Source organism: Mus musculus, chromosome 2 (genome assembly GCF_000001635.26).
Source record: "Mus musculus strain C57BL/6J chromosome 2, GRCm38.p6 C57BL/6J".
NCBI classification, from domain to species: Eukaryota; Metazoa; Chordata; class Mammalia; order Rodentia; family Muridae; genus Mus; species Mus musculus.
The window spans coordinates 153,674,107-153,689,150 of NC_000068.7; the positions used below are offsets into that span (position 1 = coordinate 153,674,107).

At 47.0% G+C, this 15,044-nt stretch overlaps 1 protein-coding gene across 22 annotated transcripts in view; it reads left to right on the plus strand.

The window, feature by feature from the left end:
* The window catches only part of Dnmt3b (DNA methyltransferase 3B), a 38,320-nt gene extending 24,696 nt beyond the window's left edge, over positions 1 to 13,624 (plus strand). For 6 of the 22 annotated variants that reach the window (XM_006498684.3, XM_030247208.1, NM_001122997.2 and 3 more), the window contains 10 exons: positions 243 to 355; positions 752 to 938; positions 1,620 to 1,707; positions 2,590 to 2,735; positions 3,065 to 3,155; positions 3,405 to 3,553; positions 4,365 to 4,450; positions 9,502 to 9,571; positions 10,253 to 10,371; positions 12,152 to 13,624. In XM_006498684.3, coding sequence (XP_006498747.1) covers positions 243 to 355; positions 752 to 938; positions 1,620 to 1,707; positions 2,590 to 2,735; positions 3,065 to 3,155; positions 3,405 to 3,553; positions 4,365 to 4,450; positions 9,502 to 9,571; positions 10,253 to 10,371; positions 12,152 to 12,293 — 1,191 coding nt within the window. In that variant the 3' untranslated portion in view covers positions 12,294 to 13,624. The remainder of the gene's footprint in view (positions 1 to 242; positions 356 to 751; positions 939 to 1,619; positions 1,708 to 2,589; positions 2,736 to 3,064; positions 3,156 to 3,404; positions 3,554 to 4,364; positions 4,451 to 9,501; positions 9,572 to 10,252; positions 10,372 to 12,151) is intronic. The other 16 variants (NM_001003961.4, NM_001003960.4, NM_001271744.1 and 13 more) reach the window with 6 other exon arrangements.
* Positions 13,625 to 15,044: the final 1,420 nt, after the last annotated feature.

Genomic DNA, 15,044 nt, shown 5'->3' on the forward strand with positions numbered 1-15,044 from the left:
GGCTCCCAGCACAGTCCCTGCTCCAGGCACTAGTGAACAGCTTCCTTCCCTAGGGCACCCCCCACACCCTTCCTGTTTGAGGGACAGGTGCTATAGCAGAGAAGGCCCTCCACACGACACTCCGGTCACATGTACTGTCTCTGAAGAGCATGCCAGGCCACCAGCTAGGGCCCCAGGGGCTTGCTAGCCAGGCACAGCTGAGATCAGGGCTGTAGTCTCACCTGCCTCTCTCTGGTGGCCAGGATCGCTTCCTAGAGCTCTTCTACATGTATGATGAGGACGGCTATCAGTCCTACTGCACCGTGTGCTGTGAGGGCCGTGAACTGCTGCTGTGCAGTAACACAAGCTGCTGCAGGTGAGTGACCCTCGGTGCAGACTGGACAAGTGGGCCTCTGGTGCCGGGTTGAACCCCACAGATCCAGCAGCCTGTAGTCAGCTAAACCCAAACAGAAAATGAGCACCCAGTGGAATCCGTTGCTCACAAGTGTGTACTGCATTGATGCACTGAGTGCTGGGCTCAGGTCAGGTGTGCCCATGAAGTCAGACCTGTGAGCCTTTGGTTGGAAGGGTCTGGATTTGGAGGAGATTGGATGATCCATATCCAAGAAGTGGTTTCTTACCCTATAGCTGAAAAACACTTGGAAGCAGGAGGTTGACCATTCGGCAGGGGTGGTCGTCCCCCAGGGAACTTGGTCTGCAGGACGATCGCTTAGTAACCTTGATGCCGATTCTCTCTGGATACTCGATACAGATGCTTCTGTGTGGAGTGTCTGGAGGTGCTGGTGGGCGCAGGCACAGCTGAGGATGCCAAGCTGCAGGAACCCTGGAGCTGCTATATGTGCCTCCCTCAGCGCTGCCATGGGGTCCTCCGACGCAGGAAAGATTGGAACATGCGCCTGCAAGACTTCTTCACTACTGATCCTGACCTGGAAGAATTTGTAAGTGACCCATTCAATTATAGTCCCCAGGAATCTGGAATCCTGTGAAATCCTGTGTATATGTAAAAGCAAGAGTTAAGCTTTCATCTGAGACCCTAGGAAGCAGGGGCAGGCCTGTCTCTGAGCTCAAGGATAGCCTGGTCTACATAGTGAGTTCCTGGCCATTCAAGGCTCCATAGTGAGATACTGTATGAGATACAGCAACAGGCATAGTAAGAAAGGTTGAAATCAGAGCACAGAAAGCTGAGCCATGAGCTGTGTGTTGAGCTGAAAGGCAACCTGGGTTGAGTCCATCTGGAATGTGCAGCAAGACCCCATGTGCAAACCATTTCAACCTCACAGACCCAGTTCCCATCAGGCTTGGAGCCCTTGCCAGTTGACTGACACCTAGCAGACAATTCAAGCCCCTTCTGATGAGGGAACAAGAAACAAACATCAGAACTGCCTGGGACCAGCTGCTCCCACACTGTAGGAGTTTATCTTCTGTTCTTAGAGGCCTTGGCAGTTACCAGTCAACTCCTTATCTGTCTGTGTGTCTGTAGGAGGCAGCTGTGCCTCCTGTCTAAGGACAGAATGGCCAGCCTGTGTCAAACACGTTCTCACCAGTTCCCATCATAGCCTCTGGGCTCTGGAGGATGGATGGATACTCTGGATCTCTCTCTCTCTCTCTTTCCTATCTAGCAGGAGCCACCCAAGTTGTACCCAGCAATTCCTGCAGCCAAAAGGAGGCCCATTAGAGTCCTGTCTCTGTTTGATGGAATTGCAACGGGTGAGTTTGATGCTCTGTTGGGACAATGAATGAACGAAGCATCTAGGCAGATGAAGGTGTCTCCTATGTAGCCATTGAGAACATTCATAGCAGAGGTGTCATGTGTGCCTGTTTGTGCAGTGCTCCATGGCCTCTGCCTTCTCATGCTACTCTTGGGCTTATGTATGTGTGTGACTGTATAAGACTGTGTTTGCCCCATAGACACGTGGGGATCAGAGACAACATCTGTTCCATGTAGGTCACCCATGTGTCAGGCTTGGTGGCAAGTTCCTTTTCCTGCCATGTTCCCTGCCTGGGTCCACTGGCCATTTCTAAAGGGACATGTATCTTGTTTTCCTTCGAGTACCTGAGAGTTTGCTGGCAAGACAGTGCTCTCCAGCATGCAGTGCTCCCCAGCATGCAGTGCTCCCCAGCATGCAGTGCTCCCTATCAGGCAGTGCTCTCCTTTCCAGCAGGCAGTGCTCTTCAGTCCTGGCTCTCTCTATCTTTATTTTTTATATCTGCAGGAATCAGTCAACACGCACCACACTCTCAGGTCTGCTGTGGCTCATGATGCTCTTCATCCCTCTTTGGAAGGTCATACGTCTTAGCTCTTGCATTTTAACTTTTATTCTTACATGTTTCCTTCTATATGCATAAATACATTTACAGTCAATTAGGCAACAAATACTTTCCTCACTTGTGATTCCTTTTCACTTTGTGAGATTTCCCATACTTGGAATGAGATAATCAATGGGGCCTGAGTTCCCCTGGGGTTGACACAGATCCTCTGAGGTGACAGGGATGGACTGAGGGTCCTCATTGTGCTGCAGGAGGACACCGTGGGGCTGATGGCCCCACACTTGGCCTCTTGGCCTCACATTTCTCTTTGATCCTTCACAGGGTACTTGGTGCTCAAGGAGTTGGGTATTAAAGTGGAAAAGTACATTGCCTCCGAAGTCTGTGCAGAGTCCATCGCTGTGGGAACTGTTAAGCATGAAGGCCAGATCAAATATGTCAATGACGTCCGGAAAATCACCAAGAAAAATGTGCGGGTCACCCTTTTCTTGCGGTTCATCACATCTCTCTTATCCCTCGGGCTTTTTCCGGTCTCATGCTGTCCCCATCCCTCAGGCCCAGGGTTGCAGGTGGGACAAGCTGTAGACACCTTAGAAAAAGTGCAAACAGGGCAGTTGGAGGTATAATTCAGGTTTACTTAGCTCTGTTAAACCACGAGCATTGAGGTATCTGCACTCAAGCATTTATTTAGTGCGATAAAAGTATTTTAGAATAGCTGATTTCTTAGCAGCTTCCCCCAGAGTCCAGTTCTTACTTCCTCAGGCTCATACCAGCTGTGTATGTGGTTTTTTTCTATCAGATTGAAGAGTGGGGCCCGTTCGACTTGGTGATTGGTGGAAGCCCATGCAATGATCTCTCTAACGTCAATCCTGCCCGCAAAGGTTTATATGGTAAGCAGGGTTTGGGAACCTCCAGCACCACTATGTGCCATGTGTCTATGTTCAAATGGAAAATGGAGAAAAGAAGCTGTTGTCAGTTGTTCAGCCGTATTCATGACTCAGGCCCGGTCCTTCCCAGACACAACAAATCCAGTTGCTTTCTTTTACTGCAGTGTCCTGGGGACACTCTTGGTCTTTTGAGGCTCGTTTGGAATGAAGGCTTTGACTAAACCTTGTCCTCCTGTGCTGTTCCCATTACAGAGGGCACAGGAAGGCTCTTCTTCGAGTTTTACCACTTGCTGAATTATACCCGCCCCAAGGAGGGCGACAACCGTCCATTCTTCTGGATGTTCGAGAATGTTGTGGCCATGAAAGTGAATGACAAGAAAGACATCTCAAGATTCCTGGCAGTGAGTGGATTGTCAGGGAAACCTGGCAGGGAAGGCGCCACTAACACGGAGGGCTGAGAAAATTATTTCCTGCTCAGAGGAGGGTGTGGCTTAATCTGAGAACTAATAATGCAGCAGGCTCTTCCTGGTTAGTCACTCAGGGTCCTATCTTCTATTGGCACCGAGAATGGCTTGATTGAAGGGCTGTGGAGAAATTAGTAGGCTTGTGTTTTTCTATTTCTTGCTTTGTTTTCTTTCTTTTTAAGCTTCCTTTTGTGTTGTGTGTACAGAGGCACACTGGCCATGATGCACCTTTGAAGGGTTCAGAGTCCCTTCTTTCTACAATGCCTCCCGGAAATCAAGCTCTGGTCATCAGGCACACAAGCACCTAAATCTGCTAAACCACCCTCCTGTCTCTGTTCTTTTTGAGGGTGGTCTCATGCAGCTCTGGCTTTCCTTGATCTCTTACTCTTTTCTTACTCTTCCTGTCTCTGCCTTTAGAGCACTGCACCACTACTGCTGGATTATAATTCAGCCTTACGTGACCGAGCTGTCTTGAACCTCCAGTTAGTTGTCCATATGTTGCCTGCACAGCCTTCTGCATCTAGAATTTTGGGATGAGTCAAAGTGTGCAGGTCCGGTCTCATCTCTTCACCATGTAGAGACAGATACCTGCTGTCTTCCAGCCTTGCTGTCTTCCAGCCTGCCTTTGGGTGCTTCCTGTCCTCTTGTATAGCTAGGAAAGCCTTGTCACCAGAGAGGTCTGACCTGGGCTGAGTGACACCTCTGAGTCATGGTGTTTCCAGCAGCAGCTCCCCCTTTCTTCCTGCAGTGTAACCCAGTGATGATCGATGCCATCAAGGTGTCTGCTGCTCACAGGGCCCGGTACTTCTGGGGTAACCTACCCGGAATGAACAGGTAAGAGCCCTGAGGGGGACAGGGAATGTAGCAAAGTTACACACAGGTCTGACTGGTGACACCAACCTTGTACAGCAGAGGTTCTTTACCTGTGTTTTGTGACCCCTTAGCAGGGTTTACCTATCAGTGATTTACATTTTTCCACTATTTTTACATTATTCACATTATTTATATCAGATAATTTACATTATGTTTCATAACAGCACCAAAATTAGTTAGGAAGTACCAATGATTTTTTTAAAATTATTTTATGTATAATGAGTACACTGTAGCTGTCTTCAGACACACCAGAAGAGGGCATCAGATCCCATTACAGTTCTGAGCCACCATGTGGTTGCTGGGAATTGAACTCAGGACCTCTGGAAGAGCTTAGCCATCTCTCCAGCCTCAGAGAGAAATGATTTTGTGGTTGAGGTCTCCACACCATGTTGAACTGTAAAGGAAAGGGCTGTAGCATAAGAAAGGCTGAGAGCTGTTCTAGAGGTTCTGGCTTCAGGATACAGGCTCTGGCCGGGCGCGGTGGCGCACGCCTTTAATCCCAGCACTCAGGAGGCAGAGGCAGGTGGATTTCTGAGTTCGAGGCCAGCCTGGTCTACAGAGTGAGTTCCATGACAGCCAGGGCTACACAGAGAAAGAAACCCTGTCCCGAAAAAAATATACATGCTCTGTATAACTGTCTGCCTGGGCAGGGGGCCTTTGTAGCCAGCCACCTTGTTCTGACTGCCAGATTGATGGTTCTTAAGGTCCCCATGAGAATTCCTACAATTCTATTGCAAATGGAAAATGTCAGACACCACTCCCTTGTCCCCTGAGTTTATAAAGTAGGCCCTTGGTAACCAACCAGGACACTAAGCTGAGCTGTCAGTAGTAGTAGTAGTATGGTAGCTGACAAAGGGATGGCTCAGTGGTGAAGCTCACTTGCAAACCTTGATTTCTTAACACCCACTTGGTGCTCCACAGCCATCCATAACTCACGTTCCCGATTATCTGATTCCCTCTTATTATTCTAAAAATGCAGGCCTGCACACAGGATGCAAGTAACACAGCAAACCTCCCCATGTTCCTTATGCATTCCATCCAATACAGTTTTCCTTTATCTCTCTAAAGCACTATATTCCCCCCTCCATGTCCTTATGTGTATTTAAATTATCGTGCGTTGTAACACACTATTACCAGTTTAAAAGCTATATCAGATAGAATATACAGTATTTGACATTTTAGGTCTGTGTTACTTCACTCGGGCTTTTTTTTTTTTTTTTTTTTTTAAAGTTTCATCCGTTTTACTTCAAGTTTCATTTTTTTTTTCTTTAGTGGCTGGATAATTGCACTGTATAAATGGACATTTTCATTATCAATGCATTAGTTGATGGGTATCTAGGCAGTTTCCAACTTTTAGCCAGAGTGGAGCAACAGTGACCATGGCTGAACAACTCTATGTAGTCGGGTATATTGAGTATGCCCAGTATGTAGAGTATGTTGAATATATTGAGTCCCTTGAGTTTATTGTCCAGACTGTTTATTGTAGAGCTGGATCTTAAGGCAGAGCCATTCCAACCTACTGAGGAGCTGCTGTACTGCACATAGTGTCTGAGCCAGTTTGCACACCCACCAGCCATGAGTCAGGCTTTCCCCTGGCCTACATTGTCACCACCACAAGCTGTTTGGCCATTAGACTGTGTAATATGTGGTCTCTCTTACAGTTTGCATTTTCCTTATGGCCATTTATATTTCATTTTTTGAAAATTTCATTCATTACTTTTGTTCCCATGGTTTAGTTTTTTATATTCTATACATATATATACACAGATACACAAACATACACACACATACATTTATCGGATGTATAAGTGGCAAACGTTTTTTCCTATTCTACAGGCTGCCACTTTGCCACATAATGGAAGTAAGTTTATGGCCACTCATGTATTGTCTATCTCAGTGTCCTGCTCCAGGGACTCTGCCTTTTTGCCTTCTGAGGGTGCTGGACATGCATGTGATATGCAGATAATCCATGCAGATAATACTTGCATGCACACAGTAAATATTTAAAGAATAAGTAGTACACACTCTGGTTACCTCGGTGTTTCCCACCCTTTATCATGGACCAATAATTTCTAAGTCCCAGGGGTTACACATAAGCAGCTGTGCTTATAAACTGGCTGGAGGAGCCTCTCATCTATGTTTGATTTCAAGTCTATGCCAGAGAAGATGCACAATGTAATGGTATTGATGATCTCTGACTTGCCATGAGTTCTGGAACATAGTCATTGATTTTTTTTGCTATTGGCCAAGGGTGACAAAACAGGTGGGAGGGTATTGCTATAGAGTGAGTAATTTATTTATTTGTTTTATGGTATCATTAATGACTTAAGCATTGGAGGTTGATGCATTATTGGTTACCATACCATGTTTATTCTTGGGACATCCTGTGCTTATTTACCCAGTCATCATTGTTGTTTCCCTGTTCAGTTGTTGACTCTACTGATGACACTTGTGGATTGACAAGCTAATGAGGATGTAGAGGGAGTGTTCAGGGCTGGGAAGGTGGCTTTGCTTTGTTCTTGTGAACAGGGAGATTCCCAAACAACAGCACAGAAGGGGGAGGCCCCTCGTGAATGAGAATTCTATGCCAAAGGAAGGACTTTCTATTGTTTAGATAGTGGGTGGGTTGATTTGCCTAAACAAACTTAAAGATCAGTGTTTTTTGGTCATGAGTGCCATGGAAAGAAACTCCCAGTACAGATGCAGGTAGTTCATGGTCCCACATCCTTGAATGTTGGCGTTGGAAACTATAGGAGGTTGTCAACTTAATAGGGAGTTGACAACCTTTCTAGCTCTGTCTGAACTCTGGCCTAAACTCCTCCAAGCTGACTGATTCATTCTGCTTCTCTTGGGTTCTGATTGAATTGTTCTACTTGGCCTCATGCCAGCTTTGGCACCTTCTCACTCTCTGCCTCATTCTGTCTTCACCTGTTTCTTTCTTATTCTCTATGCAACCTCTTCCTGTAAATCGGTCTCAGTAAAACTGCCTTACACACACCACACCCATGTCTACCTTCTTCCTCTCTCCCTATGCTGTTCTTACGTAGCCCCTTGTTTTAGGGTTTTATTGCAGTAAAAGGACACCATGACCATAAAGGACAATGTTTTAATTGGGGCTGACTTACAGTTTCTGAGGTTCAGTCCATCATGGCAGGAATCATGGCAGTGTGCAGGCAGACATGTGCTGTGCTAGAGGCCAAGAGTTCCCATCCAGGAGCCAGGAGAAGGCTCGGATTCCACACTGGACAGTACGTAGGCATAGGCGACCACAAAGCCCACCACCACAGTGACAACACTTTCTTTAACAAGGCCACACTATTATTACTATCATGCTCTATGGACCAAGCATTCAAACATGGGAGTCCATGGTGGGGCCAAACCTATTCACACCACCACACCTCTTTCCTGTGTTTCCTGAGTTGGGCGTGACCTGTCTGACTCATTCTGTCAAATCTTTGATTTGTCAATTTGCTACTCAATTAGACATCATTTTCAAACATGGCTGCATGCTTTACAAACTAGCTTTACTTTCTTTTTTTTTTTTTTTTTAAGATTTATTTATTTATTATATGTAAGTACACTGTAGCTGTCTTCAGACACACCAGAAGAGGGCATCAGATCTCGTTACGGATGGTTGTGAGCCACCATGTGGTTGCTGGGATTTGAACTCCAGACCTTTGGAAGAGCAGTCGGCGCTCCTAACTGCTGAGCCATCTCACCAGCCCCTAGCTTTACTTTCATTGTTTGGTATTAAAGGTGTGTACTAAAGACGAGTCTGTATTCTAGTCAGATAACACAGACCTGAGTATTTGGATGCGACCCTTTGGCAGAGTAGACGTGTGGCTGATAGAAGGAAAATAGTGGGAAGAGAGGGAAGCGGCACCAATGAGGTGGTGTCCAATAGGATGCCAACCACTAGAGACATGAGTCAAAGAGTGGTTTGTGCTCCTGGAGTAGGATAGCAGTCAGTTGGCAACAAGAGCCTGGTTTGATAGGTTGAACATAAGACTGTACTAACTGATCTTTGGTTATGAGATGGCCTGTCACCCTATTTTTTCAATTATCCTTGTGTGTGCCTGTGTGAGCATGTGTACACTGACTGTGTGAAAGCTTTATTTTGGTCTTGACCATCCACTGTTGTGTCTCTGCATTGGATGTGACCGGTGTCACAAACCCCATTGAAGGCATCTTTGAACCTGTGTAGACTTGAACCCTTTTCTCTTGGTATCATGTAAGCACATGAGGGCCCTAAAAGAAAGTGGTGTTTGTCATTTGGTGGCTGTCAGGGTGATTCCTTAACTCAACTGCTTCCATTGTGATGTCTCAGGTATTTTGGGCCTGTAATAGTGCTGCCATACTAGTGTTCTTTGACTGCCTGTGTGCACGTGGCCATGTTTCTGCTTTGAAACCCATCTCTTGGTGTTTGAATCCACTTTTGCGAGTCAGGTGACCTGAGTTTAAGGGAGCATTCACTGAATTTGTTTGATGGGAGGTTGGTATTCTGAGCTCTCATCCCTAGTAGTGCATATCTCAGGTAAGGATGCCCACGGTGATCTACACTAAGGCGATAGAGTGCCTGTATGTGGGTATGGAGGAGCACTTTCTGGTTTGCATAAGGCCTTGATCCTCCTTAATGCATATCACCCAATGGAAGCACACTGTACTATGTGTAGGAACTGGGCTGTCCTCAGGTACTTTGGCACACAGCCTTGCACTCACCAGGATGGGTTTCGTCCGAGGCTTTTGACAAGATCGTTGACAAAGTACAGTTAAACACACTCTGGAGCTGGGGGACTGGCAAGGTAGTTCAGAGCACTTGCTCTTCTTTGTTCTGTCCCCAACATAACTTCTTTTTGCTTCCATTAACATCTGCACATGGTGCTCTTATAAACAGGCGAGACACACATACAGCTAAAAAATCTTTAAAAGCTAGATTCTCCCCTCTTCTGGCTTGGAGGTCTCTGGACCTCCCAGGCAGACGCTGGAGAGTAACGGGTTCTGGCTGTCCCCAGGCCCGTGATGGCTTCAAAGAATGATAAGCTCGAGCTGCAGGACTGCCTGGAGTTCAGTAGGACAGCAAAGGTAAGATGTGGAGTGGACACGACACTGTGACCTTGGCTCTGTCCACGTGGTGCCTGCTCGTTCCCTCACAGACTCCCTCCCGGTGCTGGGCCTCCTTCCCTACAGACCTGTTCTGTCTCTCCTTCCAGTGCAGAGTAGGCGATGTTTCTGATTAATAAGGAATAGATGCCTCTGGACTCTGCAGTGGTTAACGTTGGATGCACAGGGGCTGTGCTGCAGATGCTCTGTGGAGTAGCGAATAGCGGTGGATGCTGCCGCAAAAGGCTATGTGCTGTGAAGTCACAGCCGCCCAGGAAGGCCTCCACGTGCCTGCTGCTCCTCCGTGTCTGCATAAAGCAAAGGCCCCGCTGCTCAGGCTCTGGCTGGCCATCTGAGTCTGGATGGTTTCTGCCCCTTCATGACCCTTTGATCAGTAACTGGTGTCTTGGCCCCCATGTGATCCTTCACGGTCACTTTTGGCTAAAATGTATGAGTCTGGTCCTCCCTGTTCATTAACTTGGCATGTGTGGGACACATAAAGAATCCCTTCCAGTCTGTCTCTCTGTCCTCTCCTTGTGTATGTCTGTCCCTGCCACCTCTCCAAACCCATGCCTTCTGTTCTCTGTCCCCTCTGGATGCTTCTGAGCCTGAGCCCACTCAGAAGCCTTCTGTGCTCACCTGCGATGTTGTTTTGTTCTCCAGTTAAAGAAAGTGCAGACAATAACCACCAAGTCGAACTCCATCAGACAGGGCAAAAACCAGCTTTTCCCTGTAGTCATGAATGGCAAGGACGACGTTTTGTGGTGCACTGAGCTCGAAAGGTGAGCTGCACTGGAAGCTGTGGGAGTGAAGGCAGGAAGGGGGAGATGGGGTGAGAGACAGGACGACAGAGACCTGTCGACACCGACTGTTCCTGTCTGAGAATTTGGTCAACCTGAGGAAAGCTAAGGGGACTGGTTTATCCCCCAGAGTTGTGCTGCGTGTGCCTCCTCCTCAGCCTCAGTCTCTCTGATCTCTTTATTGTACAGAAGCAGTCATCTCTCAGTTGCACTTGCTGGTTTCTTTGTTTTTGTTTTAGGTTTTAGACAGGGTCTCTCTCTCTGTAATTTTGACTGTCCTTGAGTTTGCTGTGGAGATCAAGATGGCCTCTGCCTCACTGAGGGAGCCTTTCTGTGTTTCCCAGATCTTTTATATTCACTATTTCATGATGTTAATACTCCCATCTTCCCATTTCAGATTTGTTTCTTTACAGAGGTGGTCTGTGGGCTGAGCAGGGAGAAACTCTTAGTTTAGGCTTAACTTCTGCTGCAGCCTCTTGAATGCTGGGCTTACAGGTGTGAGCCGCCATATTGACACCTTTCCCTCAACTCCATCACACTCTTTTCCACTCTCCCATGCCTTTCGCCCATTGAGATACTGGTTCCCCTTTCTTCCTTGAGTGGACTCTGTTCTGCTGTGCAGTCAACCCAGCGGGGATCATACCAGCTGGATTTCCCTTACCCAGAGCTCATTAGGCCTTTACCTAGTCGTTGGCTTTCCGCCCCCCCCCCCCCCCAGCTGTGGTGGGATCATGCACATGTCTTGGTGCGCCATCACAACATTGGATTCACAAGGAAAGTTTCAGGATGTTATCAACCACCTTGGGCTTGTGACAATCTTAGGTTCCTCTTCTACAAAGGTCCCTGAGCCTTGGGGCTGTATAAGTTGTAATTCGTAGGATTCTGTCATATGTCCATGTTGTAGGCTGTCCTGGGATTTGAGTGTTTCTCAGATATTGATTGGTACTGTGTAGATCCCGGGAATAGCAAGGCCTGCGCGCTTGAGGTGTCTGCACGGTACAGGTGACTCCAGAGCTGGTGTCATCCTGTGATACCTGGGAACAGCGGGTCAGGTTTTCTTTGTCTCTGGGATTAGTTTTCTCTGATATTTTAAACAGAAACACAGAGAGAGACTTGTGTATATGTGTTTTGTGTATCTGAATGTGTTTGACAATGTGTGTGTGTGTGTCTGAGTGTGTGTGTACATGTGTTCAGGTGGCTACAGAAGAACTGGTATATGTGACCCCCCCGCCCCGCCCCGCCCCGCCCCATGTATTTGTCATTGAAAATGTCACCTTTTCTTCCTTAGCAAACAAATTGCTTCACTCTTATGCTTTGAAGCCAAATACATTGTGTCTTCCGGCTAAGTGGCTTTCACTCACAAGCCAGTCCATACCATGCATTTAGCAATAGTTCTGGATATGTCTTCTGGCTGATTGGCAATCCTTCATGGGTTAATTCATGCTAGGTGTCTAAGGGTCCTAGCATGTAAGGACCAGGAGCACAGCCCACTGTGATACATAGTATCAGTTCCCTGTCAGCTGTCAGCAAGTGTTTGGAGAAAGCAGTGGGACTGGTAGTCTGGAAGGTTCCTTTGAGCCCAATAGTCCTGTCAGAAGGCATGGGGAAGGGTAGAGACATGGGGCAGATACAGTGGGCGTGTGGGGGGTGGGGGCTGGGGGCTGGTGGCTTTCCCAGACCTGGAACTCCAGAACACAGCTGTTGTTGGTGTCTTAGAGACATGGACCTTTCTAACCTCACATCTTTTCTCTCTATACTCCAGGATCTTCGGCTTCCCTGCTCACTACACGGACGTGTCCAACATGGGCCGCGGCGCCCGTCAGAAGCTGCTGGGCAGGTCCTGGAGTGTACCGGTCATCAGACACCTGTTTGCCCCCTTGAAGGACTACTTTGCCTGTGAATAGTTCTACCCAGGACTGGGGAGCTCTCGGTCAGAGCCAGTGCCCAGAGTCACCCCTCCCTGAAGGCACCTCACCTGTCCCCTTTTTAGCTCACCTGTGTGGGGCCTCACATCACTGTACCTCAGCTTTCTCCTGCTCAGTGGGAGCAGAGCCTCCTGGCCCTTGCAGGGGAGCCCCGGTGCTCCCTCCGTGTGCACAGCTCAGACCTGGCTGCTTAGAGTAGCCCGGCATGGTGCTCATGTTCTCTTACCCTGAAACTTTAAAACTTGAAGTAGGTAGTAAGATGGCTTTCTTTTACCCTCCTGAGTTTATCACTCAGAAGTGATGGCTAAGATACCAAAAAAACAAACAAAAACAGAAACAAAAAACAAAAAAAAAACCTCAACAGCTCTCTTAGTACTCAGGTTCATGCTGCAAAATCACTTGAGATTTTGTTTTTAAGTAACCCGTGCTCCACATTTGCTGGAGGATGCTATTGTGAATGTGGGCTCAGATGAGCAAGGTCAAGGGGCCAAAAAAAATTCCCCCTCTCCCCCCAGGAGTATTTGAAGATGATGTTTATGGTTTAAGTCTTCCTGGCACCTTCCCCTTGCTTTGGTACAAGGGCTGAAGTCCTGTTGGTCTTGTAGCATTTCCCAGGATGATGATGTCAGCAGGGATGACATCATCACCTTTAGGGCTTTTCCCTGGCAGGGGCCCATGTGGCTAGTCCTCACGAAGACTGGAGTAGAATGTTTGGAGCTCAGGAAGGGTGGGTGGAGTGGCCCTCTTCCAGGTGTGAGGGATACGAAGGAGGAAGCTTAGGGAAATCCATTCCCCACTCCCTCTTGCCAAATGAGGGGCCCAGTCCCCAACAGCTCAGGTCCCCAGAACCCCCTAGTTCCTCATGAGAAGCTAGGACCAGAAGCACATCGTTCCCCTTATCTGAGCAGTGTTTGGGGAACTACAGTGAAAACCTTCTGGAGATGTTAAAAGCTTTTTACCCCACGATAGATTGTGTTTTTAAGGGGTGCTTTTTTTAGGGGCATCACTGGAGATAAGAAAGCTGCATTTCAGAAATGCCATCGTAATGGTTTTTAAACACCTTTTACCTAATTACAGGTGCTATTTTATAGAAGCAGACAACACTTCTTTTTATGACTCTCAGACTTCTATTTTCATGTTACCATTTTTTTTGTAACTCGCAAGGTGTGGGCTTTTGTAACTTCACAGGTGTGGGGAGAGACTGCCTTGTTTCAACAGTTTGTCTCCACTGGTTTCTAATTTTTAGGTGCAAAGATGACAGATGCCCAGAGTTTACCTTTCTGGTTGATTAAAGTTGTATTTCTCTATAACGTGCTGTGTGTTTTTTATCTGCTGATGTGTACTGGCTTGAGGCCTGCTGCCATGTTTGTGAGCCACTGTCTTTACTCCCATAGTTCTCTAATACAGAACCAGGTGAGTTCCAGGCCAGCCTGGACAACATCGTGAGTAAAACAGTGACCTGCTGGATCCCATGGCCTTAACAGAAGGACAGTCATAACAAATAAACATGCTGACCTGTGTCGTTCTTGGTTAGTTACCAAGAATCATGAGACTTAGTGAGTAATTTAAGTTTAATTGTAAAAACTGTGACCTGTAGTCATTGGTTGGTAAACGTGGTCAATTATAACAATGCCACGGTTAGGTGTGTGAGGTGTAAGTGAAATGGTTCGCATCTTTGGCTTAGTTCTGCTTTTGTATAACATTATTGCCTGGGGATCCTATTCAAATCAAAACAAACCCAACCCCCAGGCTAAAGGGGTGGTTGAGTAGCTCATTGCTCTTCCAGAGACCAACGTTTGGTTACAGCACCCACAGAACCACCTCAGTTCCAGGGAAGCCATTGCCCTCTTCTGACTTCTGGAGTGACAGGTACCAGGCATACATGTTGTGTGCAGGTGTCCTTCAACAAACAAAAGAATTCTTGAAGAGGGCAGCATGAAGCAGAGTTAGGGTTTTTATTAAAAATGGAAAGATGCTCAAGAAAAATATCAAGAGAGCATACATACCAGTTTTTCAATAAAGACTCAGAAATGGAAAAATGGCTCAGTGGATTAAGGTACTTGGCGCTAAGCCTGATATCCTAACCCCAAGACCCACATGGTGGAAACAGGCTGACTCCATGCAAGAGATCCCCTGTCCTCCATATGAACCCTGGCACAAGTGTAGGTGGACACACATGTACATAATATATATATATACTGTATAAGAACTGGGGCTTGCTAACAGTTTCAGAGGTTTAGTCCATTATGGTAGGGACAGGGTGGCATGTGTGGTGCTGGATCAGAGCTGAGAGCTACATCCTGATCTGTACCTGAGAAAAGAGTGGGGAGCCTGGGCCTGGTGTGGACTTTTGAAACCTCAAAGCCCAACCCCAATGACAAGCTTCCTCAACAAGGTCACACTTCCTAATCTTTGGTCCTTTCATCAAACAGTTTTACTCTCTGGTGACTAAGCATTTGAGTTTTAAATGTTTAAAAGCCATACATAGATTTAAATAAGTCATCCAGATGGAGAGACTGTAAATGTATCTTCTGGTGAGATTCCTAGCAGATTGTAGGTTTATAGTTGGGAAGGGATAAAGGCCTTAAGCAAATTTTAACTGTCTTGGAATTCTAGATACACTTGAAGGACTCCAGGGTAAGGGACTCTTTCAGTCTTAAGGGATCTTTGGAAAGTCAGTTGTGTTGGATGGTGTTTTGCTAAGGCAAACATGTTTCACTGAAGCAGACA